The sequence below is a fragment of the Meles meles genome, chromosome 2 (assembly GCF_922984935.1).
Source record: "Meles meles chromosome 2, mMelMel3.1 paternal haplotype, whole genome shotgun sequence".
Taxonomy (NCBI): Eukaryota; Metazoa; Chordata; class Mammalia; order Carnivora; family Mustelidae; genus Meles; species Meles meles.
In genome coordinates this window covers 191,792,321-191,819,107 of record NC_060067.1, presented here as the reverse complement: position 1 = coordinate 191,819,107, position 26,787 = coordinate 191,792,321, and the positions used below count along the sequence as shown (strand labels likewise).

At 48.9% G+C, this 26,787-nt stretch overlaps 1 protein-coding gene across 8 annotated transcripts in view; it reads left to right on the top strand.

Annotated features, from left to right (window-relative positions):
• The first annotated feature begins 2,233 nt into the window (after positions 1 to 2,233).
• LOC123937344 (prolow-density lipoprotein receptor-related protein 1-like) overlaps positions 2,234 to 26,787 on the top strand; it is a 40,551-nt gene continuing 15,997 nt past the window's right edge. For 5 of the 8 annotated variants that reach the window (XR_006817459.1, XM_045998122.1, XM_045998128.1 and 2 more), the window contains exons 1-17: positions 2,234 to 2,325; positions 5,203 to 5,316; positions 6,751 to 6,870; positions 7,272 to 7,511; positions 8,544 to 8,678; positions 9,722 to 9,841; positions 10,754 to 10,879; positions 11,591 to 11,794; positions 12,499 to 12,667; positions 13,005 to 13,173; positions 14,929 to 15,154; positions 15,678 to 15,803; positions 17,900 to 18,124; positions 22,991 to 23,302; positions 23,993 to 24,205; positions 25,147 to 25,341; positions 25,881 to 26,096. Coding sequence is in view for 7 of the 8 variants with exons in the window: in XM_045998122.1 (XP_045854078.1) it covers positions 2,250 to 2,325; positions 5,203 to 5,316; positions 6,751 to 6,870; positions 7,272 to 7,511; positions 8,544 to 8,678; positions 9,722 to 9,841; positions 10,754 to 10,879; positions 11,591 to 11,794; positions 12,499 to 12,667; positions 13,005 to 13,173; positions 14,929 to 15,154; positions 15,678 to 15,803; positions 17,900 to 18,124; positions 22,991 to 23,302; positions 23,993 to 24,205; positions 25,147 to 25,341; positions 25,881 to 26,096 (2,986 nt within the window). In the remaining variant the exon portion in view is untranslated. Of the gene's footprint in view, positions 2,326 to 4,295; positions 5,317 to 6,750; positions 6,871 to 7,271; positions 7,512 to 8,543; positions 8,679 to 9,721; positions 9,842 to 10,753; positions 10,880 to 11,590; positions 11,795 to 12,498; positions 12,668 to 13,004; positions 13,174 to 14,928; positions 15,155 to 15,677; positions 15,804 to 17,899; positions 18,125 to 22,990; positions 23,303 to 23,992; positions 24,206 to 25,146; positions 25,342 to 25,880; positions 26,097 to 26,787 lie in introns of those variants that run through there. The other 3 variants (XM_045998123.1, XM_045998126.1, XM_045998124.1) reach the window with 3 other exon arrangements.

Sequence of the window (26,787 nt, the reverse complement as noted above, 5' to 3'; positions counted from 1 at the left end):
GGTCCCACTCTAATGCTCTCCCCTGAACTTGAGTAAATCTACACAGACCCTTTCCAAATAAGGTCACGTTCTGAGGTACTGGGAGTTAGGACATCTGACATAATTTTTGGGAGGCAGAAAATCAAACCAATAACAGCATCAAAGAATATCTATAGCTTAACTGGAAAGGCTGTTACTTCTTCTGTAGCCATCACTCACCTGGGTGAGGCCAGATTTTCTTCATATCCTGCAACCAGAACAGTAATAAATCTCGATTTTTACAGGCTCTGGGGATTAGAATGTTACCTTTTTCAGGTGGTGGTGGTGGTAGGACATTATTCTGCTCACCACGGGCTGACAAGGTGATTAAAAAGGCGAAATGGGGGGACAGACCAAGGGGAGGACAACACGTCACTAAGAATGAGTCAGAATATAAAGATTTAAAGACAAATACAAATGTTACTGAAATTCTTACTTATATCACGCATGTCTGTGGCTTTTTTCAGCTGGTGTGGGTTATTAAAATTTTTTTTTAAAGATTTTATTTATTTGACAGACAGAGATTACAAGTAGGCAGAGAGGCAGGCAGAGAGAGAGAGGAGGAAGCAGGCTCCCTGCTGAACAAAGAGCCTGATGCAAGGCTCGATCCCAGGACCCTGGGATCATGACCTAAGCTGAGGCAGAGGCTTTAACCCACTGAGCCACCCAGGCGCCCCTGGTGTGGGTTATTAAGAGCCACATGGACTGTTCATAACCATATAGCTGCCATTTGCGTCCACACGTCACTTCATTTAGCTGAGACTGAACCCAGGTCTCTCACACTTCAATTCCAGGAACTCACCCCTATCTTCAGTGCATTTCTGGGAGGAAAACTAGTATATTCTTAAAACTCTGAGTGCTCTCTTATGTCACTCAAGACCATTAAGCATCTGAAATAATCTGGTTCTAAAGCAACAACCTTTCAGCAGAAATCAATATGATACACTAGGAGATTTTTGTTAAAAGCGGAGGGGTCCTTTTAAGTGGCTTATGCAATCAGAGCATACAACAAATTTAAAGAAAACTTTAGAGCATATGGCATTCTGATATCTTCAAAGTGTGGTTTGATGGGACCAGCAGTGAACACGAAGAGGAGGTATGATTTAAAGAAAGCTGTTGGAGTACTGTGTTGCAAATAAATTCTAAGAAGGCACTTTGCAATTCAGTTTTCTGTTTCTATTTTTTTCCCTAGTGTTTTATTGCTGCCTCGCACTCCCAAACACTATAAATGTTCCTTGCCAGTTTTACATTCTAAAATTCTAACTCAGTCGCGTTCTCTCCAAGAATCTGACACTCACGTCTCCCAGTGTACTGGAAAGAAGGAATGCCACAGCTTAGCTAAATAAGGGCATGGGAGGCTAGTCTATGTCCTTGGTAATGTGTCACCAACTCTCATTTTTATCCATCATCTCATCCTGGAATGTCAGTTTTTGCATAAAATGACCTTCAAATTCTTTCAGTCCCAGAAGTCTGCGACCCTCTGAGCATTAGGTTTGACTCTGGTTTAGACCCACCGAATGGGCTCGGCGTCCTTTTTTATGAGAGTATCCCACTCCTGCAGGGACCCAGACTGAGAGAGGAATGGTGTTTTTCAGGGCTTTTCATACTCTTTGTATTTACAGTATGGGGGCCGCCAGCCAAAGAGCACGGAGGCCTCAGAGCCATCTGCCCAGACCGGCTTCTGCCAAGGTCACTGGGAAGACCCGGAGGCAGAGAGGGGCACCTGGAGTCCCAGTGCTGCCCTAATGTGGAAGCTATTAAGCCCTGGTGTTTCAGTGTGAGGTCTGAGGGCCAGCGACAAAGGCATTACCCGATGATGATTTTGTTAGAGACTCTCAGGCCCCGCTTCAGACTTGCAGGATCAGAGTCTGCCTATTAAGGAGAGTTCCAGGCGATTCCTCTGCCCATTTAAATTTGGGAATCCTTTGGTTAAGTATGGCTGAGCGCTCCTACTTTGCGCCCCCCCCCCCCGCATGGCAAGGGCCAGACCCCGAGTTAGGCGAGGGTGTGCTGTCCCACGGCACGTGGGGAGACCAGCGGAGAGGCGCAGCCTGGCTGAGTCTCCAGAAGCGCGGCCCCGGGAGCGGGAGGTGCAGGTGCTCCCACGCTCCGCCCACGGCCCCAGCCAGACCCAATGAGCGGCGCGAGCGAAGGAAAGCCCGCCCCCGGCAGCGCCCGCGCTCCTCCTGCCAGCGCGACGCCTGCAGCCGGCGCACTGTCCGTTCCCCGCCATGGGGCGCCGGGCGCTCCTTCTGCTCCTGCCGCGGGTGCTGGCAGCGCTCGGCGGCCTCGCGGGCTCCGGGACCGGTGAGTGGGGCCGCGGGCGGAGCGCCCGGGAAGGGACCGCCGTCCGCCTCGCAAGGTGCAGGGGTGGCGGGCGGGGGTTGGGGGGGACGCTGCACAGGGCGGGAAGGGAGCTTGGGGCATCCTGGCTGGCGAGCGCGACGCCCCACACCCCGCGTTCTGGAGTGACTTTCCATAGAGGAGGGTGACATCGGGCTTTCTAGGGGGCCGCCAGATGAGTCGCGTGGTCCCCTGCTTCTCTGCGCTTGACTCCTTCCCGTCCTGCTCAGTGGGTGGAACCGTAGGTGGGCTCAGCGAACAACTTGGGGTCTTTCCTTCATCCTTACCCCAAGCGTGTGGGAGGGAGCTCTCTGCAACCCCTGAGGGCAGGTGCACTCTCTTTGTTCCCCCAGCGGCCTGGCCTAGTGGGATTCGCTTTCTAGCCCTGGTCTCCGAGGGGACCCCCAGCTCAGGGTTCCCCAGGCAGCAGATTTAGCCTGGGTGGAGGCCAGGGGCCTCCTGGAAGACATGACCTCACTCCAGAAACAGCACGGGGAAATGGGGCTTGGGTCAGAGGTGCAGTTGGGAAGCAACTCTCATGGCACGTGTTGATACCACTCAGGTTTAGCCAGACCCCCCGGCAGAGGAGAGCTGAGTCGATGCCCCAGAGTGACCAAGACATCCACATTTCCCAAGTGGTGGGTGGCTGGTTGGTGGCTTAGCCATGTCTAGGAGGTGCCTAATGTTGTCAAACTGGCCTGCAGTCTCCCTCCACAGGTGTTGTCGGTGTTGTTGAAGTCTGGTTTTAAATCATTTTCACTTAGCAGACCTTTGATTAAGGGGGTGTTAATCAGGTCAGAGGATGAGCCACTTAATTGAGTTGTTCGTCTTCCAGGAGGGATTCTAACCCACAGGATTTTTGCCACAGGTGGTGGGGCATCTCTGCCATGATGAGAAACCCTTGCTCTGTGTAGTCTTTTTGCATCACTCCTGGAGCATCTTTACAGTTGCTTGCATTTTTTATTAAGCAATGGTTACCAAAGCCTTCTGGCATGTAGCCCTCTTTCGGATGTCTGTTCTAGAATAACGTGTGATCACCCTACTTTGCATATTAACAGACTCTGAGAAAGCTACCTTATACTTAACATTTAAGTAAATATGTTAATACATTTCTTATTTATTCACAGCAAGCATCTACATAAGTGAAAAATAATGGTTTGAGACCCACCTGCAGACGTGTAGAATCTGCATGCACACTTGGTCTCTAGACCGAGAATCAGCAGGGCGAAATATTGTTCAAGGTGTGACTCACCTAGAAGTGTGAGTGTTTGAGGGCTGACTGGACCCCTAATTGGGATCCTTCTGGAAGGACCTGCTAGAAGTGGTAGCAAAAGAGTTAATGCTTTATGGAGATTTATATGGTGAGTATAGGGCACCAAGTGGCTTTGTGCCCATTTATCCTTTGAATCTTTCCCTTCTGATCACTTGTTTATTAGTCTCATTTTATAGACCGAAAACTGAGATCCCGAGAGAGGAAGTAACTCTCCCAAGGTCCCATCATCAGTAAGTGGTCTCACTAAAATGCCAACCTATGCAGCCTGACAGCTAAGTCTGTGCTTCCGGATTAGTGGCTGGTAACATCACCTGCTCTCAGTGGTTTTGGTCAAGCTAAGTGAGACTGCTTGGATGGCATGTGAGTAGATGGCAGAGTTGTTAGCTACCCATTAGTCACCAATACTTTCTGAATATTTAAAATGTTTTTTATACACCAGCCTCAAAAAAAAAGAAAAAGAAAAAAAGTCCAACCTTGAGTAGCTAAGCTAAAATACTATTTTTTTAAAGATATTATTTATTTATTTGACAACTAGAGATCCTAAGTAGGCAGATAGGCAGGCAGAGAGAGAGAGAGGGAAGCAGGTTCCCCGCTGAGCAGAGAGCCAGATGTGGGCCTGATCCCAAGACCCTGAGATCATGACCTGAGCCAAGCTGAAGGCAGAGGCTTTAACCCACTGAGCCACCCAGGCGCCTCCTAAAATACTATCTTAGAAGGATACAAATAAGACTAAGAATTGGTCGCTTAGCGAAGAAGGTGTGGTCTACACAATGGCCTTCCATTATCAACTTCTATTACACAACTTTGCATAGCACTTTCCATTCCATGTACAGATTGTTCCTGGGAGTAGGACCATGGAGGTGGGGGGAGGTCTTTACCGGATCTTGCAGAGACTTCCGGTATAGGCCATGTGGTTTATCTTTTCTAGGAACTAAAGATTGGCTCTTTCTCTTTGAAAGTTAGGACAGTATAGTAAATTCACTATACTCAGGCCTTCCTGGTGCCTCCTGAGGACCTGTTCCAAAACAGGCTTAATTTTGACCATTAATCATTCAAGGTTGATAAACACAAGTTTATGACTTGAATAAGACACAGTAAATCAATCTTAGGCAAATCACTGAGAACTTAAATATTTATAACCAACCTGTTAGAGGCATTCTTACGAAGATCGTATGTAGGATCCAAAATCCGAATCTAATTTGTAGATGTATCTGCACATGCTTAAAAGTAAACTAGAGTCCAGACTTGAGCTTAGACTTCTAAACATGCAACCATTCAGAGTCTTTAAGATCAAACCAGAAGAAGTAGCTGGGTCTCTTGGAGCACAGTGCACGTCGGTCCCATTCCAATGGGAAAACGGAGGCTAATGGCGATTTCCCAACCCCACACCACCAGAAAGAACAGTATCCAAGGATCATTACTGCAGAAGTCCAAGATTTTTATGGTACTGAATCCCCCTAATGTTCTCCTGGGTATTAGCTGAAGGACCTCCCTCTGAATAATCTTCTCACTACAGCTTCTCATGAAAAGGTGCTCGCATGGATTTGCTTTTTGTTCATCCAATGCAGATGAAGCAAGGTGTAACATGACAAGGCAAGCTGCGTGTGGGGACAGGTGCATTCCCGTGGCCTGGCTCTGTGATGGACAGCAAGAGTGCCCTGATGGGACCGACGAGCAGTGTGGTGAGCACTCCTCGCTGTTACGTGTCCTCATCCATGAACGGCTGTGTGCCCTGCCGACGGCGTCAGGTCCTGTGGTTTTCACTCTTAGTGGGTATTCGGAAATAGGAGGTGTTCTGGGTTGTGGCAGGCTTTCAGCTCGTAAGTCTAGGGATGTGGGTGTTGGTAGCACTGTTGTCAACACAAGTGTGGAGGGCAAGTTGGGATAGAAAACCCAGATGTTCTCAAGACCAGTGTGGAGGGCTAGTTGGGATAGAAAATCCAGCATGAGTCTGGCTTCTCGCCTTCAAGTCTAGCTTCAACACGTGGCGGGAACTGAAACTGGACTAACACAAGATTGCTCCATGGGCCGCCCTCACTGACCGCAGCACACACTTGTAAATAGATACAATCAAGTACTTTAGCTTTGCTTCGAGCTTTTGTACAATGAGAAGACAGTTTTTCAAATGGAGGACCAAAGAAAACTACAAGACCAATAGAAGCCAAGTTAGCCATTTGGTAACTGTCTTCCTGAAATCCAGCTCAAACACCTCCATGCTAGGAGTGCTTGCAGCCCCAGAAGGGACACCTGACCCCCTGGAGATGAGGAAAGCCTTTTAACCGATGCTTCACATCCTTGAGCAGTGAATATGGAAGGAGAAAACTCCTGAGTAAAAGAGGACCCCCCCCCCCCCGAAAAACTTGGCGAGTGCTGCATTCCTTTTCTCTACCCTGATTGCACACTCCTGGGCTGGCCATTTACTGTAACTAATTTAATGTGAAAACTTTGATATTAAAGCCTGTGCTCATACAGGTTCAAATTGCACTTCGTACTTAGAGAAGTGCCTTGTGCTCTGCTCCCCCCTACACTTCCTCCAGCTGTCCAGGTTCACTTGCATCTGCCAGGAGGCATACTTAGGTGGAAATATTCAAAGGTCCCATTAGACCCCAGACTGACAGCGCCCAGGTTGTCTTCGATCTCAGTATGGTCTCCAACGCCAAAGGCGTTCCAAGAAATGAAGCTATAAGGTTGTAGTGGTCTATACAGTGGCCATTAGCCACATGTGAAGATTTGCATGTATTTAAATAATAAATATTTTATCCTACTAACCACGCTTCAGATGCTCAGTAGCCACATGTGACTAGTGATGGCCCCTTTGGACAATGCCTTTATTGTCACAGAAGTTTTTATTGGACAACATCATCATTCTAGCAGCATGACTGGGAGTGTAAGCGATGTTGGACTGCTAGGTGATTGTCCCTAAGGCAAGGTATGGTGTGTGGTTAGGGTGACATGGAAAGGACAGGCAAATTTAAGATGGACTCTGTGGCAGATGGGGACTTACTTGTTGTTCTGGTAATGAAAATACTTCATACAAAACCCCAGCTGAAAAGTTATTAATGCCCTGGCAAACAGCTCTTCCTCTCTGCCCCTCGAACATTCCCCTTGGCCCGCAGAGGAAGCGTGTCGCGGACATCCACAGGCCTGGCAGTGTGACGATGGGAAGTGTATTTCTCGTAGCCGGCTTTGTGATGGTACCGGGGACTGCCTGGACGGCTCCGATGAGATTAACTGTGGTAGGTATAATCTGCTTTCTCTTCGGACGTGACATGTCAAGTTAGCCGCCTTGATGAATGAACCTCCACGGTATTAAGTGACACCAGCAAGTCCCTAGGTAGCCTTCTGCTGGACGGGGCTAAATGCCTGTGTTCAGTTGTCGCCGGGGTGATAGGTGACCTTTTATCCATTTCTGCATTTTGCAAAATCACCTAAAAGTTTCTCGCTTCTGTTGGCTTTTTATATTCCTTTGGGCTGACACTTTGGGGTGCCGAGTTGGGGCCACATCTCCAGTGGCTGGCCTCCTGCTCAGTTCTTGCTATTCTGGAGCCCAAAGCCGTGAGCAAACCCTGAATACCCAAGGGCATGAGCCGGCAGGTCAGGCCTTCCACCGCACTGGGCCAACGCCTGCCTTTTACAGAGACTTCGGCGGTGTGTCCTGGCCAGGAAATCCAGTGTTCGGGACAGTCTCAGTGTCACGAGCCTTGGGAACTCTGTAACGTCCCCCGGGATTGTGCAGATGGGCTCGATGAAGCACGCTGCTCCCCGAACCACTGCCTGGCGGGCCAGTGGCTGTGCAGGAACAAGCTGTGTGTCCCAGAGAGCTGGAGGTGCAATGGGGTCAACGACTGTGGGGACTCCTCCGACGAGGACGCCTGTGGTGAGTGCCCCTCCCCCACCCCCTCCTGGCCTGGCCTGTAAGGAGGAAGGTTGTACCATGTGGGCTGCTTTCTGCAGGTTGCATTTTAATTCCTAGGACTGAGACGCCATCCTATATCTAAAAACAGGACGTCTCCTAGCAGTAACCAAGATGTAGTTATCCATGGAAACATCGAGGAGTGCTCGAATAGTAACTCCGTGCTGGACACTCTAGGCAATGTGGCCACAGCACAGAACACTGGAGTGTCCATATTTGAAGGATCCTCCTAACGGATGCCTCATGTCCTTGTGGGGTCCATGACGGGGAAATTCCTCATTAAAAGAGAACCCCCTGCTCTGCTCCCCCAAACCCTGCAACGAACTCGATGAGTACAATGTTCCTTTTCTTGACTCCATGTACACAGTGCGGTGGAACCTGCAGCTTGTCAGTAAACCTCAGTTCCACTCGGTCTTTGTAGAATTATATCTGCAATATTCAGACTCTAACATTTTTATCGTGTATAAACTGGTTTCCTTTTTTTTTTTTTAAAGATTTTATTTATTTATTTGACAGACAGAGATCACAAGTAGGCAGAGAGGCTGGCAGAGAGAGAGAGAGAGAGAGAGAGAGAGAGGAAGCAGTCTCCCTGCTGATCAGAGAGCCCAATGCGGGGCTCCATCCCAGGACCCTGAGATCATGACCTGAGCTGAAGGCAGAGGCTTAACCGAAAAAGCCACCCAGGCGCCCCTATAAGCTGGTTTCTTAAGAGGGTCTTCTTTTAGGGCTCATGTTCACCGACTTTAACACTATCTCAGTTAGAACTACTTAATACTAATGCAGTTTGATCAATATTATTTCAACCGAGTGCCCACATGGCCTGCTGGACTTCATCATTATCAAGTCTTAAGTCCCAATGCCCTGAAAACTCTACTTAAAATGATAAAACTTTCTTTCTTACCTCAACTTGCCTTGGGTTCTGGAAACCCTTCCACCTTACTGTAATTAATAAGGGTCTGTTTTGACTCCTCCTTCCCCCACGTGCTGTTGGAGAAGAAAGCTCTCCTTCCTATGCAGCCTCCTGTCCAGAAGGCATGGTGAGATGTGATGAAGGGAAATGCATCCTGGAATCCCTGATGTGTGACGGGGAACTTGACTGCGTAGACGGTGCTGATGAACCGGCTACATGTGGTGAGGATCCAACTGCCAGGCGTCATGTGGGGGTGGGCAGAATCTGATTACATCAGCCAATGCCTCAGTTATCATGGGGGTCCACGCTCTCAGAGAATGCTCGGACCAGACCCCTACGTCAGCAATCATCCTCCCGTGGTAGGTCCCCCACATCTTAACAAGTTCTGAGCCTTGGCTCTGGTCTCCTGAGTATGTGCACAGCTTACCTGAGCTTGAAAACTCGGTGAGTTCGCCTCACACTACGGCTCTAGGGAAAGAGACTAACTGCCTCAAACCACACTGCTCTGAAAATTCTAGAATAAAGAACAGACTATGGCACTGAGAACCGAATTCCATGTTCAAGACCGTACGGTGAATTCTCTAAGGATTTAACTGAGGAAGGACTGAGGAAGACTATTTCCTGGTGAGGAGGGAGCTCCTGAGCAACTGTCTGAAAATTTAAAACCTTGTGATTCTCACTCTAAAAATCACTGTTGGTTCAGGTTGGGGGGATGGGGGTGGGGCAGGTGTCCCCAGGTCACTGTCTCGTTTCTTCCTTAAATCTGGGCTTAGATGGGTATGACGAGACCTTTGTTAGTGCTAAGGGCTGTGCAGGCCGCTTTCTACTGAGGGAGCACGTAAGACACAGGAAGCATGAACAGTGGGACAACGCACAGGTTTCTGGTGCTGTAGAGGTAATTCGCTGGGATTAGGAAATTACTCTATCACTTCCTGAGGCAAGGGTCCTGGCCCCTCAGATTTTCTAGAGGAAATAGGGAAGAGGTTGCGGGGACTTCTGTGGGCGAGCAATACACCAGCATTTGTTATTGTCCAGAGCGTCTGCCTAGAAAAGTCCCTTCCCCTGCTCCATGATTCTTCACTTTCCCTGTTCTGTGGTCTTTCCCCGAAGCCTCCACATTCCTAGGTCAGAGGGCAGAGTCAGAGGTTATTCTTCAGAAGCCTCTATAGCCCTCATACCAAGTAGGGGCTTGTAACACCACGGTTTAGAAAATGTTGGATCTGTACCGTGTTCAACTCTCCTGACCACTGCCCTTCTCTACCAGGGAGGAACTGCTCCGTGGACAACGGGGGCTGTGAGGGACGGTGCAGTGATGCCGCCTGGGGAGTCCAGTGTTCGTGTGGAGCTGGGTGGCAGTTACAGCCGGACGGCCAGAGCTGTGCAGGTCAGGGTTCATCGGGCGCGTCTTCCGAAGTTTCCATGGCAGTGGGATAGACATGGCACACAGCTTACCATCTTAATCACGTTAAGGATGTAATTCAGCGGCCTCCACCACATTCACGACACGTGTGAACATCACCACGATCCATCTCCAGAACTCTCTTACCCTCCCTGACAGAAACTCTGTCCTCAGTCCCCAAGAAACTCCATCCACTTCCTCTCTGAATTTGCCTGTTCTAGTCTTGCATCTAAATGCAGTCCTGTGGGATCTGTCCCTATGGGCCAGGCTTTTTTCACTTAGCCTGTCATTAAGTTTCATCCATGTCATAGCGAGGTCAGACTCTCCCTCCCTTTCTAAGGCCAAAGACCTCTTTGCATAAATATGCCCCATTTATTTATCCGTTGATGGGCATTTGGTAGTTTCCACGTTTTGGCTCTCATGGGCGATGCTATGAGCAACTGGTGTACACGTGCCCGAATCCCCGCTTTCCCCACTCTGGGGTATACGCCAGAAGCGGGATTGTCGTATCCTGCAGCAACTTCTGCTTTTAACTTGAGAAAACTTCAAGCTGCTTTCCACAGTGGCTGCCCCACTTGACATTCCCCTAGTAGGGCACAAGCGTTTCCGATTCTCCACGTCTTACCATTCATTCCGAATCAGCACGCCCCCGAGTGTTGCTAGGGTAACCTCCACCTGGATTCTGTGCCAGCCGCGCGTCTGGGGCCTCCACACTGACGTTCCCGCTGAGCTGCTCCTATGGCAACTCCGCAGAGGCAGGGACTGTCTGTGCCAGCACCAGCACGGGGATTTCCACATAGCACGTGTCCAGAGAGCATCTGAAAGGGGGCCCAATGGCCCAGAAATACCCAGAGATGGCTCTGTGGTCGTCTCTGATTTCTGGCTCTCTATCATCAGATGTAGATGAGTGCTCCCAGGACTACAGTCCCTGCGGCCAGCTGTGCCGTAATGTCCCGGGCTCCTACTCCTGTGCGTGTGTTCAAGGTCACCAGCTCTACAATGGGACCAGTTGTCGAGTTACAGGTGAGTGTCACGACCCTGAGCAAAGCCTAGCCCTTGCTCGGTCCTTAGCGGTCATTATGGATAGAAGTGTTATTCATGGTTCACTTAAGGGTCTGGTATGAGAGGTGACGTTATTCTTTCCATAAAGAAGCTGCTATTAACAACATTCCTTGGCCAAATCAAGTATCAGTTGCTATTTGGTGTCTTTATGTTTCTTTAAGTTTACCTGTTAAATCTCTACACCCAATGTGGGTTTAGATCTTATGACCCCAAGATCAAGAGTTGCATGCTCTCCTGACTGAGCCAGCCGGGCGCCGCTATTAAGTATCTTTAAAATGACTTAGCTGCCTGCAGGCGGTACACCTGGTACTCCGGAGACCACACTGACGTAGTGTTAACTTGGCCTGTGCTGCTTTAACGAGGGAATGGCGAATTCCATTCGGCTGCTGTGTATGAGGCAGGGATAGGAGCTCTGTCTCGGTGGGGAGAAGGGCAGAATCTGAAATCAAACAGGCCCAGAGTTCCAAAGATGAATTGGAATGTGCTGGAGTTCAGAGGAGGAATCGGGGCTTAGGGTGGTAGGCTAGATCGCCTCTGGACACGCCACAGTCCAGACCTGAGCCGTTGGCAGATTTCAGCACGGGAGATGGGACAGCATCTCTGGTGAAAGAGAATGGCCTGAAAGAAAGTGTCCAAGGAGTGTGTCACTGTTCCTTTTCTCCTTTATTGCAGATGATGCTGTTAAAATTCTTATAGCGGCAGAGAGAGAACTTGGGGTCCTGGATCGGAGAACAGGCATCTATGAGCCTCTGGTTCCTGTAAACTCGAGGCCGACTTCTGTTGCCTATGATCTCGACAGAAGCATGTACTTTTGGGTGGATGAAGCCTTACACGTGTTTGTCCTTGGGAAGCCAAACCCGGTTCCTCTCTATCCAGGTATATTTCTTGACATCCAGAGCCCTGGCTTCTTAAAGCGGCTTCAGCAGAGTATAAGCGGCCTGTGTGTTCATCTGGACGTCGTCTGGGACTTGCTTGTTGTGACTCCCCAGTGCAGCCCTGATTTGAGATAAGGCCATGTAATTTGGCTCAACAGGAGCTTTGCTGGAGCGTAACCGGCGAACAAGGTTGCTCTAAAGAGGTACAGAAAGTTGGGCATACGGGCTCAGGCCAGGGTTAGTCTCCGCTTCATCCCTGGGTATGTGACTTAGAGGAAGTCATTAACTCCTTTGAACCGCACTCAGTAAGACAAAAGGGATAGCCCCGTCTCACTGGGTAGGTGGGAATGGGGGTGGGGATTGAAGACGACCGGTCCATGGGAGGAAGTGCTTAGTTGTCCTGGGCACGTAGAAACCCTCTGTTAGCCACTCCCCTGAGACTTCTGTAACAGATGCTGCCCCAGACCGAGGCTGCATTCTCTTGGATTTCTTGGTTCTGCTTCTCCTAAGGTCCTTCTCTTTTCCTGCCGCCCACAGTATATCGCACAGAGCTCATCTCTGGCCCTCCTTCCCTGCGTCCCACTGGCTGCCGTGTACAGCTTGAAATCAGAAGATGTAGAAAATTTTAGTCCAGATCTTTTTTTCCAGGTGAGGAGAAGGTAGGAGAATACAGGAGCATTGTAATACTGTCCTGTGTATCCCCAGAACTTCAGGCCGTGGACAGTATCTCTTTGGACTGGCTCACGGGGCTGCTGTACTGGGCTAGCAGCTTCGCGAGGGTCATCGGTGCTGGCTTGAGTGACGGCAGAGGCTACGTCAAAATCTTGGAGAAGGATCTGGTGCCAGAGCAGCTCATCGTGTTTCCTCCGAAGAAGTAAGCAGCATTTCTTTGAGAATATATCCCAAATCACTGGTTATCTTAGACATTTAGGTTGATAAGAGGGCCCTTCCACATTTTCAACGTAGGTCTTCATTTGCTCCAAAAATATCTTCTAAATTGAATCCTAGGCAGAGCCCCTTTTCAGTCCGCGGAGCCTGAGGACAGAGATCTGCATTCTTAGCTGCGCAATGACGGGGGGGGGGGGGGGGGGGGGGGGGGGGGGGGGGGGGCTGAACGAGAGCGTTCCGGGGGCCTGGCTGTTCAGAAGAGCGTGTGTTCAGGGCGGCGGGTGGGGGGGATGGTTAACACTCTGCCCTTTTGCTTCCCTCAGGTTGTTGTATTGGGTAAATCGTGGTAAGAAAGGCACGAGAACTCTCGAGGCTGCAGGGATGGATGGCTCGGATCGGAAGGTGCTCGCAGCCGTCCACATGGAGGAGCCTGTGGGCCTGACGCTTGACCCCGTGGCCGGCCGCCTCTACTGGATCAGCGAGTATAAAGAGGTACTGGAGAGAGGTCAGGAAGGAAAGCATTTTAGTGGGGGCTTGGTAGGCCTGTGGGTAACTGCAGAGACCTCCCTAAGTCTCGCATCAACCCCGCACGTGGTCTTCTGGTGATGAGGACGGAGGAAGCGAGCTGGGCTGGGCCAGGGTCTTGGGATAGAGCCTGACCAGATCAACACAGGCTGGGAGACTTCGTGTGTGACTTTCTCCAGCACCGCGGTCACACCTAGCCCTGGAATTTCCTGGTAGTAAAGGTCGTACTGTATGTTGTACCTAGGACGTAAAACCTTTTATGATGGCAGACCACCTCCTCGAAAGCATGTCGTTAGTACTTCTTACTTAGTACTTACTTGGACTCCTATTTCTAGGTCTTGATATTACAGTTGCTTTTATCATATTTTTGGAAGCCTCAGACTGACAGACAGATATGACACAGTGGCTGAAAGCATAGGCTTGGGAGCACAGGTTTTTTCCTAAGACTTTAGGGTGTATTTATTTATTTATTTTTAAGGATTTTATTTATTTATTTGACAGAGAAAGATCACAAGTAGGCAGAGAGGCAGGCAGAGAGAGAGAGAAGCAGTCTCCCTGCTGAGCAAAGACTCCGATTCGGGGCTCGATCCCAGGACCCTGAGATCATGACCTGAGCCGAAGGCAACAGCTTAACCCACTGAGCCACCCAGTTGCCCCTATTTTCTTTCTTTTCTTTTTTTTTTTAATTTATTTATTTGACAGACAGAGAGCACAAGTAGGCAGAGAGAGAGAGGGGGAAGCAGGCTCCCTGCTGGAGCAGAGAGCCCTATGCAGGACTCGATCCCAGAATCCTGGGATCATGACCTGAGCTGAAGGCAGCAGCTTAACCCACTGAGCCACCCAGGCACCCCCCTATTTTTCTTTTTAAAAAGATTTTATTTATGGGGCACCTGGGTGGCTCGGTGGGTTAAAGCCTCTGCTTTCGGCTCAGGTCATGATCCTGGGGTCCTGGGATCGAGCCTCGCATCGGGCTCTCTGCTTGGTGGGGAGCCTGCTTCCTCCTCTCTCTCTGCCTACTTGTGATCTCTGTCTGTCAAATAAATAAATAAAATCTTAAAAAAAAAGATTTTATTTATTTGAGAGAGAGAGTGCATGTGTGAGCATGCATAGGGGAAGGGCGGAAAGAAAGAGACAGACCCCTGCTGAGCAGGGAGCCCTACTCCATCCCAGGATCCTAGGATCATCTGAGCTGAAGGCTGATGCTTAACTGACTGAGCCAGCCAGGTGCCCCAACTCTTTTCTTTAAGTCATCTTTACCCACCCAATGTGGGGCTCAAACTCACAGCCCTGAGATCGGGCATTGCCTGCTCTACCAGCCGAGCCAGCCAGAGACCCTGGGAGTCGTATGTTTAAGTGTGTCACTTCAGCTGTGACTTTGGCAATTTATAGCCCCTCTTTGAACTCCCATCGCCCTCTCTGAAGACAGATGGGCCATTCACCTCAGAAAGCAGCTGGAGAATGTAGGGAAGGACTTGGTATACCACATCTGGACGCAGACAGTAAGTTAGGGTAGCTATTTGTACAATGCACCTGTGACCCCAGTTTGTGCAAGAAGCCAGTCCAACCACTGTCTTTGGCATTAACCTCCATGAATTCTAAGACACTCTCCTCTTTATCAAGTTGATAGCACGTGAAGATGTTTAATCAACATCCACGCAAGAGGTGCCCTGACGCTAGAGTCTCATGCTAGTGGTGCCCAACTCTCATGACTCTATGCTTCAGTCCATAGAGACGGTCAACGTGGATGGCAGTGGGAGGCACACCTTTCCTGAGATCTTCTTGGAAGAAGACGACCCAATAGGACTAGCTGTATTCGAGAACTCCTTCTTCTGGGCAAATAAAATGCATCTGTATCACACTTCACCCCACACCCCCAAGGAGAGAGCGGTGTTGCTCAGTGCTTCTGTGTCTGCTTTCTCCGTCCTCCACAAATCCCAGCAGCCCAAGGGTATGTCCCTGACGTGTTCATTGTTAATTGCGGTTGATGCTAATTTTTCTGCCGTTGACAGAAAACTGAAGAAAGCCCAACATCCTATTTATGGGAGGAAGCCAAATATTCATTGACTGGGAGTTAAAGGCTTTTGTTAATCAGAAACTATATGTCAGATTCAACTCAGATAATGCTGCTTAAGTGGGTCAGAGAGACTCCCCAAAGTAGAGAGCTGCGACCACTATTTACTTCTAAAGGAGTATTCCTGTCAGCAAGCCAGGCAGTCTTTTTGCTTTAACTCTAGGGCCGAAGATGCTGTTGGTTGAACACTTACTGGCCTGAGCTTAATATGGATAAGTAATTGCCACTATCCAAAAGGGGGTCATGGGAGTTTGAAGGTCAGCATGCCTAACCGAGAAGGTAACGAGTATCCTGGGATTCCTTTTAAGGCAAAAACAACTGAACTCCCCTTGAGTATTAAGTTTGGAATTGGTACGGAGAATTCCAAAATCGTACCTAACCTATTTCTATTTGAAAACAGGCAGACCCCCAGCATGTGCTCCAGGCTCATGCAGCCACCTCTGTCTCCTGTCCCCCGTCCATCCCAAGGGCTATAAGTGTGTTTGTCCGGAGGGAATGTTCCTTTTGCCTTCTGGTACATGTAGCGGTAAGTATGCTGGGGCAAATGGGCTTGGCTCAGGGAGACTCATTCCATTTTGGGATCAATCACTTGTATACTGATGACCTTACCTTGTTAAGTTTTGTTATCCAAAGATCTTAAGTTCTTTTATTATTGTGTTAAAAGTATAGAACATAAAGCTTAGTATTTTAACCACTTTCAGGCGTATAGTAGCATCGAGTGCATCCACGTTATTATGCAACTCTCGCTGCCATCCATCTCCAGAACTTTTTCTTTTTTTAAAGAAAGATATTTGTTTAGGGGGGCGCCTGGGTGGCTCAGTGGGTTAAAGCCGCTGCCTTCGGCTCAGGTCATGGTCTCAGGATCCTGGGATCGAGCCCCACATCGGGCTCTCTGCTCTGCAGGGAGCCTGCTTCCCTCTCTCTCTCTGCCTGCTGCTCTACTTGTGATCTCTCTCTCTCTCTCTGTGTCAAAAAAAAATATATATATATATATTTGTTTAGAGAGAGAGATTAAGAGCAAGAAGAATGAAAAGAGGGAGAGGGAGAGAGTCCCAAGCAGATTCTGCACTGAGTGCAGAGCCCGACTCGGAGCTTGATCCCATGACTCTAAGCTCACGCCCTGAGCCGAGATCAAGATTTGGCCATCTAACTGACTGAGTCACTCAGGCTTCCCTTTCCAGAACGTTTTCATCTTCCTAAACTGAAATTTTGTACCCACTCAACAATAACTCCCCATCCCTCTCCACCCAGCCCCGCCACTAGACCACCATTCTACTTTCTATATGAACGTGACAACTCTAGGAACGTCATACCAGTGGAATCCTACAGTATTCGTCCTTCGGCTGCTGGCTTATTTTCCTTTACTATCTTTAAGGTTCATGTTGTAATATGTGTCAGAATTGCCTTTCTTGAATAATCATTTAATTTACATTTTGGTTTCTCCATTCATCTGTCAATGAATACTAGGGTTTGTTTGATTTTAAAGCAGGAAAAATAGGTTACACCCCTCAGCTTTCCCCAAAAGTTAAGTTGGTACAAGAAAGAAATCCTTAATAGTCTTATGGCTTGTGTATTCTGACCTAGGTTTGTAAGCAGGGTCTACTGCAGTATTGTTAGCATAAATTCTTCTTGTTGTTTTGTCTTTGAAATATTAAGGCTTACAAGCTCCTTTGAACATCTCCATCCAAATTACTTTTTTGGGGAAAGATTTTATTTATTTATTTCAGAGAGAGCATGCGTGCAGGTGCGTAAGTAAGGGGAGGGGTAAAAGGAGAGAGAGAGAGAATCTCAAGCAGAGCCCTCTGAGTGCGGAACCCAGTGCAGGGCTTGATCTTACAATCCTGAGATTGAACTGAAACTGAGAGTCCAACGCTTAACCAACCGAGCCACCCAGGTGCCTCCCACATCACTTTTTTTGCTAAAGAACACTCAGGTTTAGAAGGATAAATGATATAAATATCTTCATGCTCTAACCACCTTTAAAGAACATAATTCTCAGGGTAGCCACCGGATGGGATCATGGTGCTTGTTATAATACGCTGTTGTGCCAAACTCAGGACTTCACTTTAACTTGTATCTTGAGGGACACCTGGATGGCTAAGTCAGGCTCCCTGCTCAGCGGGGAGCTTGCTTCTTCCTCTACCCCTCCCCCTGCTCATGCTCTCTTTCTCTCTCAAATAAGTAAACAAATCTTCTAAAAATTTTTTTAAAATTGTATCTTGAACATTATATATACAGCTAAATACCCGAGTAATTCTTCTTTAAATAGGAAATCAAATTTAAAATTCTTTCTACTGAGACTTGTACATCATGAGCAAGGGTTTGAGGACATTACTGAAACAGATGGAGCACAGCCCAGCCCTAATTCTTGTGGCTCTGTGTTAACCTTTCAGCAGAAATTCGAAATCTTTAGTGCTTTGGGAAAGCAGAGCGATACTTCATTTGCCCAAATGACTCCCTTCTCCAAGGAAGCTCAGGCTTTTGTGCTGTATTGGTGCCTCAGAAGCAAACTTTGTAAGACCCTTTTCTAGGTGTTCCTCAGCTGGAGAGGTTACTCAAGAAGGGAGCAGGGGGCTTATCTGACAAATGGCCAAACAGTAAATCTCTCCTTTCTCTTGGTAGAGTTAAAGATAGTATTTTCGTCTAGCAAACGTCTCTACTTGTTGAAAGTTGGTTTTATGGGAACTGCTATAGAGAGAACCCTAGTTCAAGAGCATCCGAGAAACATCTATTTACTGGATATTGATTGGAAAAGGAACCTCGTCTACTGGACAAATGCCCAGGGACAGCTGTTCTGCTCAGCTGGCTATTCCGGAGAAAAGCAAGAGATTTGGACAGAGCATACAGGTAAGCTGGATGGCTATTTTGGATTTTCCCCTTTATTTCTTGGCTCTAAAATTAACTAAAACAAAAAAAACAAAAACAAAACCCAAACCCAATAAACAACAACAAAAAACCCTACCTGATCTGAATCAACCTTAATGCCAAAGGATGGTTTAAATTAAGGTAATTTAAACATGGGCTGTCTGACTTACTCTTATACTTTTGAGAGGAATACAGGCTATTAAAAGGCTACCGTGATTTGGGAAATCCTAGGGTCAGTAGTAAGTTTTTTGAAATTGTATTTTTCTGGCCTAAGTTTGGGTAGGATAGAAATAGACCTTAAATATTTCAGTTAAGCATTGCAGATTTTTCTTGCACTAATTTAGAAGTGATTTGCAATGCAGATTTCTGAGAGAACTAGCAAGATATTTTCTTAATGTGGTAATAGATCCTTTCTCTCCTCTCCCACACTGCTGAATGGCACAGCCCATCCTTAGCACTGTGTACTCCACCTAAAGGCAAACATCTACTTTGTAAAAGAGATCTGGGGCTAGAGCTCTAGGGTGAGTAATTTGATTTCTGAATGTCTGGGCCCCGGGTACACTAAGCACCAACGATAGGCTTTGCTACAGGAAGCGCCATATTGAAATGCACGTTCCTCCGACACGCTTCCAAGCAGTAGGCTCTGCTGAGTCCTATGGGCAAGCACAATGCCTGGAACCTAGGAACTTCTGGTACCTGCTCCAGAGAACTTTCAGGAAAGAGTGGAATGGACAGCATTCTTGAAACACTTCTGGTGGCTGTCTGAGAAAACTTATGATCTTGAATTTCTTCCTATTTCTCCCCACCAATTAAAATGCCACCTTCACTCCACTGGCTAATCTTAGCTAACAGGGTTCTGTGTTACAATGATCACTTCGAGGGTTTGTAAGGGACTGGCAGTTTCATTTGAGCTGGCTTCTAGGAATGTGGAGTCCCTCTGGTAGGTAGCTCTGAAATAAAAGAAAATATGTAGGTCTCTGTCCCCTGGTTACTGGCACAGAGTTCCTAAGCCCTTTGTAACTTCCTGAGTGAGAGCAACAGACACAGAGCTCCCCTAAGCCGTTTGGAATTTTCTAGGTGATAGGAAGAGCTTAGTTGGAATGAGGCAAATTTGGTGGGGTCTGCAGTGCAACGTAGCATTGAATTTAAGGTCCATTTCTACATTACCCAGACTTAAGGTCAGAAAAAATTTAAAAACCTTACCACTGACCCTGGGAAGCTGTTTACCAGAAAGACCAAGCCGTAACTAGAAGCTCAGAACTTTCAGCTCCACTCCCTGTTCTCTGGAGACAGGAGAGGGGCTGGAAATGGAATTGGGGATCAATCACGCCTATGTGATGAAGCCCCCATGAAATCCCCAAAGCAGGGTGTTCAGTGAGCTTCCGGGTTGGTGAACACACCCGTGTGCCGGGAGGGTGGTGTAGCCCATCTCCATGGGAACAGAAGCTCCTACTTCTGGGCCCTGTGGCTCTCTTTGTCTGGCCGTTCATCTGTATCTCTTATGAAATGAAGCAGTAAATATGTTTCCCTCAGTTCTGTGAGCAGCGGATTATCAAACTCAAGGAGGTGTGGGAACCCTGATTTAGAGCCAGTGGCTCAGTGCTGGTGGTAACCGAGACTTGTGACTGGCGTCAGAAGCGGGGGCAGTCTTGGCACAGAGCCCTTAACCTGTGGACTCTGATGCCAACTCCAGGACAGGGGCAGAACTGGGTTGTAGGACATTTGGCTAGTGTTGCAGAATTGCTTGGTATGGGGAACCCCGTGGGATCCCCCACATCTGGTGTCAGAAGTGTTGGAGGCGTAAAGGAGCCACACAGGTGCGTTTCTTGCTATAAAATGGCTGAAAGCACGACAAAGCCAGGCAGGACCTTCACAGCAGGGATCAGGCTGCTTACTACCTATGGGGACCTGTTTGCAGAGCCCAGGGTCTCCTTACAACCCCTGTGAGCATGCAGTTTTCACCTTACCCTTGCATCAGAGGGTGCTAATATCAGTGCTGTCTCTCTTTTTTTTTTAGAAGATTTATTTGAAAATGGGAAAGAGAGCACATGGTGGGGAGGGCCAGAGGGAGAAAGATGCTTAAACACACTCATACTGATGAGTATGAAGTGGCAAGCCCAATGCGGGGCTTGATCTGTTGACCCTGAGATCACGACCCGAGCCACAATCATGAAGCAGATGCTTAACCGACTCTGTCACCCAGGTGCCCCAGTGTTTTCTCTTGAATGAGTGAATCTTGTCCTCAGTGAAAAGTGTAGGCTGGGAAATACAGAGGAGATTGCTTTAAAAAAAAAGAAAAAATGGGAGGGCTCCAGAATTCTGTTTTAGGCAAGAGTGCCTAAAGAAACCTGTACAGAATCGCTCAAAGAATCTTCTGTGGCCCTGGCAACCATGCAGACAGCGCCAGTTAAAGCTAATACCAGACAGAACGTGTCTTCTGTGCAGAAGGCAGAGCCCACAGGAGAAGAGAGAAGCTGATCTGGGTGTGGCTAGTCTCTTCTTACTAACTGGCCAGCCTTAAGTCCCTTCTTTCCTGGGGTGACTTAAGGAATGTGGGGGACAACTCTGTGCAAGTTCCTCCACGTGAAAACACGAGGAATAGTAAAACCTCCCACCCTAACAGCCAGGAAGTGGGAAGAACTAGAACTCAGGAGCCCTGTGTGTACAGGCTTCTCCCTTCTGCTACCCACGCCCCAGCTTCGTGCCTCATCTGTTTGTCAGTCTCCCTCTTAGTTAACATTTGAGTTCTTTTCTTTTTTTAAGATTTTATTTATTTGACAGAGAGAGAGAGACAGTGAGAGAGGGAACACAAGCAGGGAGAGCCGGAGAGAGAGAAGCAGGCTTTCCGCTGAGCAGGGAGCCCAGTGCAAGGCTCATTCCCAGGACCCTGGGATCGTGACCTGAGCCAAGGGCAGACGCTTCACGACTGAGCCACCCAGGCGCCCCAACACTGGCGTTCTGACACACATTCCGGCACACCACAGAGTGTTCTACTAAGACCCAGCTCTGTGAGGGGCGGGGGGGGGGGTGTCGTGGGGAATGTGCACATAGATGCATTATATAGGTTTGCAATAAAGCTTGCCTATATAAAGGTTGTAACACAATTTACAAATAACAAACTATACAACGTTCTTTGTTGTAAATTTCATATAGCTACATGATTTTCAGATTGGTTACAGATCCAAGAATTCAGAATAAAAAAAGCAGTTTATAGCTGCAGTTCAATCAAAATTTAACACAATCCAACTATGAATAAATGCTCGATTGCGATCCGATTTGGCACGGAGTCGCTGCCATCACCGAGCAAATACAATCCTACTCTAACGTAATTTGACAGTTGTTTCCGTAAACCAGTGGGACGTGTAGCAGTGAAGACTAATTGAAATTAGTTTATTGACCGAAGGGATTGATTTGTGGATTTGGATAATAGTTTTCAAAATCTAGGAAAATGTTTTCCCAACTTCTGTGGTCTCTAAAATGTCGTGGGCATAGGTGTGACGCATGTGAGTTTAATTGGCAATATGAACACTTTCCTCTGCCACTTAAGTCCAGACCAGGGTTGTCAGCCTCCTTCTGTAAAAGGCCAGACAGCAACTCTTTCAAGCTGGTCAGGCACTATGCCGTTCTGTCTGCAAAGGAGCCGACCACCATATGTGCGTTAAGGACCATGGTGTGTTCCCCTGGAATTTACAAAAGCACGCCAAAGGTTGGAATTGGCCCAAGGGCCATTCTTTGTCAGTCCCTGGTCTAGAAAATGAAACTGAAAACAAATTAAGCCCTGATTTGGAGGGTTTGCCAATGCCTCTGGTGAAAAATACTCCCCCACAGTGGCAGGTTTCAGGCTCACAATGTAAGGTGACTTATCATAGGGTTCGGAAGGAGCGTGGGGTAGCAAAGTGCAGGAAAGCGAGGACCAGAGTATTTTTGTTTCAAGTGCAGTTAAGTTGATGTAATTTAATTTTAAAAATGACTATATTGGACAGCAAGCTCGCGGCGTTCCTGAATTCGACAACTGGCCGTTCCGAACTTGTGCAAAGAACGATGCTCTCCTGTGCTTTTCATAGGTACCGACTCGAATCCTCAAAACTGGGAGAAGCCCTGTCCCTGTCACGCATTTGCAGGACCTGGGGCACAGTAATTAGCTGACACCTTATCTTGGAATGTGCTTCAAAAATGGCAGTCTGACTTGCTAGCCCAATACTGCTCTTAACTTTAAAGCTGTACTCACCCTAGAATAGCTACTGCCTAGCTGAGATCCACTTACGCAGGTCTAGTGGGCAGGATGGGAGTAGGAAGTGCTTGGTGGGCTAGTGCCCACGTCTGTTACGCTTAAAAGCTACCACTTTGTGGCTTTTATATACTTGGTCCCTGTCCTATCTCTGTCCCCAAGCTCTAGGTCTCCTCACTCCCCGCCCACTCTACCGGTGACCTTTCATACCACTGCTGGGGTGACACTTCCCCCAGTCTCTGCTTTCCCGTAGCCATTTCAGTTCCAGGCACTGGGCATGTAATTGACTGATTTTGCTACTTAACCGATGAAAAGGGAGGTGAATGTGGAGTTGCATGTCTGCATTCAGACATAAGGATTGCTGCTTAGATATCCAACTTCTGAAAGGCAGTGGCTGGCTGTCTCCCTTACCAGCAGGCTGTGAGGATCACATGAGCTCATTTAACAGATAAGGTGCTGGGACCAGAGTAGGCCTGATGGGTCTCCTCATGTGAACGAGGTATGTGGGCTCGTTAGGGACCAGGCTTCGCATGCCTCCGAGCGTCTCCCTTCCAAAATGTTAAGGGTGTGCACGAATGTATTTGAATGTCCTAACGGGAGTTCCTTTCCCGCCCTCACAGTCTGCTCAGCAAAGGTGGACATATCCACGGGGAACTTGTACTGGCTGCCGTGTGACCGACGTGCTATCCAGAAGACTGGACTCCCTGGCCCAGACACCCGGACCCTCTACACGACAGACCGCATTATACTGCATCTTCTTCTCGACTGGCCAGAGAGAGTGCTCTACTGGGTGGAGAGTGGGAAACACTTGCAAAGTATGACCCTCGATGGCAAAACTAGACAGCAAGTCTGGACGGGCACCTGGACAGCGGACACCCACATGACCTTGGACCTTGGCGCGTCTAGCATCCTCTGGACGGCCAAAGGGTCAGGTGAGCGCCATGCAGAGCAGTGGTTGGAAGAAGCAGGGGGAGCGGTGGCAGTAAGGCTTGTTCCTGCATGAGGATTGCGCTCATTCCCAGAATTAGCTGGACCTGGGCTTGAATTAGGTTCTCATAGTTACAGCTTGGGCACGCGTCCCTCAGCTCAGACTCGGCTTCCTTGGTAAGTCCTAGATTTTTGACTTGAAAGGCAGAACACTGCAGAGCTAATATACTTAGTCAGTTTGGGTTCGGAATGGGTTTCTGCCTCCGTGAGCGGATGTAGCAAACCCAAACCTGCCTTGCGAATGAAGCAGAGGTGCTAGGTCCGCTGGGTGCCGGATACAACTTCCGCCTGGCCGCCGGCTCCGAGGTCCTCTCCACCAGGAGCCGCCCCCGAGGGCTGGTGGCTTCGTGCACGCGGCCGAGTGTTAGCCTACTGCCCAAAGATAGGGGAGGGCTTGCCTGACGCTCGCACGTGGCAGATCTCAAGTTCCTGGAGCTTTAAACACTATCCGGGACTATCTTTAACTACAAAACTAAAACCTACAAAACTCCATAGGAAGAATCTGGGCTTCTTTTCAGTGGGGCTCATTGACCCTCAATCGAGGGCTACCCATGTGTCTGTCCCCACCCCCCACCCCGGCCCCATCACAGGTTACTCACCCTCTGCCAGCCTGTAAGCACTTGACTCTTCCTTAGGCTTGCAAAGTCTGAGTCTCCTAAAAAATAGAACACATACTTTGAACAAGACCTGGAGTGAAGGCATTCTTGCGGCTCACGAGCCCTACCTGGTGACCATGCACAGGGGAGCCCTCCTGCTGTGGGACAGGAGGACGCTGGAGCCCTTCGCCGTGTCAAAAGAGCCATATGTGAGGACAATGATCATCCTGGCTGAGAACCAGCAAGTCCCAGGCAAGTCTTCCTCTGTGGGGTTCTTTGAAATCACTTTCTTTGCCTCTGGTCTGTTTGTTTGCAGAGGGTAAAATCCTGGGGGGTCTTTGTATTGGCCCTTGTCCCGACCCACAGCGCAGCAGGCCTTCCCCCTCACTCGGCCTTACCCTGGAGGAGTAAGAGTCACACACGTTTCTCAAAGTTGCTACACTGACACGACCCCCAGCAAAACTTCCAGAAGTTTGTCCACCATAACCCCTCTGGGGAGTCCGCTTGTAAGTTAGCATCTTAAACCTCTTCATCTGGCGGTAAAGAGATCCATTTAATTTGTTCTGAAGCACTTTCCTCAACAGATTTTACTGCGTTAACCCCTTCCCCCAGCAGCAGCATCTTGCCGAGGACCCTTTGAGGTACCATCCTGGGGCTGTAGACCCCGGGACAAGCAGGTCCTCCCGGCTATTGAAGCTGCCCCGTAGTTCAGATTACCCTGCTGACGGCTGCTTTTTCCCTCTTCACATGAGCCTTTGGCCCAGGGCCAAAAAGTTAGTTCCTGGACCTTGAGGCAGACAAACAAGCAGGGAGCCCAATGGGGGCCTCAATCCTAGGACCCCGGGATCATGACCTAAGCCACAAGTAGACCGAAGCTTAAAAACTGAGCCCCCCAGGTGCCCGAAACTTTATTTTTCATTCCTAGCAGCTAGCATCAGGCAGGAGAAGAAGTTATTAGGCGTGAAGCAGAAAACGGTTTGCCCAAATATGAAGCCATTAGATGATGATGGGCCAATGGATCACGTCTGACCTAAGGATCTAGGCTTTGAGGCTATTTCACTTTTTTCTTCTTACGAGGGAGACACACATAGCTGCCCGGCCCCAACCTGGCTCTGGGAGGAGGGGGCAGCAGAAGCACGTCTCCGGTGCCTGGAGCCCAGGGCCAGCCTCGCTGATGCCACTGTTTATTGCAGATCCTGAGCTCGAAGGGGTGGCCGCAGATGGTCCTCCCGTGCTTCCTCTCGCACCCCCGTTGCTCTGTTCCCCGTCTTCTGTCCCCTGTCGGAACGGGGAGGAATGCATTTCTCGGGAGTACCTCTGCGATGGCAAGCCAGACTGTCAGGACGGCTCGGACGAAGGGGACTGTGCCCGGTTCTGCAGCAGACCAGGTCTGTCTGTGTCAGGAGGAATGCCACACGGTAGGAGGGAGTAGCGTTGACCACAAGCACCCTTGCCTCCCCTCGGAAAGTGTCGTGGCTAAAGGTTCTAGTGTGTCGGAATACGGACTTTGCCAATGTCCGTGGTCTCACGATTGAGTCAGGCGTTTTACCGGGTGTAATTTTTAACTATTGCTTCCTTGCCTCCTTAAATATGCTTAAGTGTTCCAGGGTTTGCCTTTATAAAGGCTGAGCCATAAGCCGACCAGAATGGACCACTTAGAACAGATTTGGCAGTGAATTTCCACAAGTTGTTCAAGTAACCAAACCAATATAAGCCCTTATTACTGAAACAGCCTCGTTCAGCTGGTTAATCTAACTGACCTGGGCACTTTATTAAAGCTTGCTTAGGGATTAGATAAACTATAGAGCTTGATCAGATAGGATGCAGTCTACCCCTTAAGCCCCAGGGTGAGGGGGCGTTCATCTAGCTTTCAGCCTTCAGTCGGACTGAGCAGACGGTGCAAACCCGCCGGTCCTCCCCGTCGCAGGGCTCTTCCAGTGTCTGAACAGAAACCAGTGCGTTGAGGAGACGTTCCGCTGTGATGGGGCTCAGCAGTGCTCGGATGGGTCTGACGAGCTGGGCTGCTGGAAGCCTGCTGAAGATTGTTCTCTGCGTTGTGACAACGAGACCCGCTGTGTCCCCAAGAGCTGGCTGTGTGACGGCCACCCGGACTGTTCTGACAGGAGCGATGAACAAGGATGCGGTAAGTGCCATGCAGCTCACGTGGGAGGAGCTTGTGTTCTACGAGGTTGCCACCGACCCCGAATGCACAGACCCCACATCACTGCTCATAGAAGAGACACAGGGCGACGTTTCTGAGACTCTCTCGTGCCAATACTTTTGTTGACTGACCAACATATAACCTTGTTTCAGTGCAGGCTGTTTAGAGACCACTTGACGTGCACATTGTCGGCTCATTGACACTGAAGCCGCAGCCCCAGCACGGTAACACCTGCCCCAACAAAGCTTGACACGTGCCTTTGCTCCGCGAGGCGGCTCTCGACATCTCGCACTAGGAACGCCGACAGCATTTCCGCTCTACCCGTGGGGGGAGTTTTTCAACAGCAGAATTTCCCCAGAGTACAAAAATTTGGGAACTATGGCTCTAAAGAGACTTCAGAAAGGACACTTGTTCCCAGTGTGAGGATGGAAACAAGAAGGCAGAGCGTTGCCTCGTTCCATCTCAGCTGGGAACGCATGCTAGGCGACACAAATGTTTTTCTGCTTTGTGAATGCGTATCTTCAGATGACCATGAAAGCATGGGAGCATGGATTTGAGGGCAGAGGTAAATAAGGAATCTGCAAGTAGTGAAGAGGGACAGTACTTACCACAAAGTTAGCAGACTGGGATGAAAGGATCTGAGTTGGAAGGATGTTGGAGATCATGGTACAAC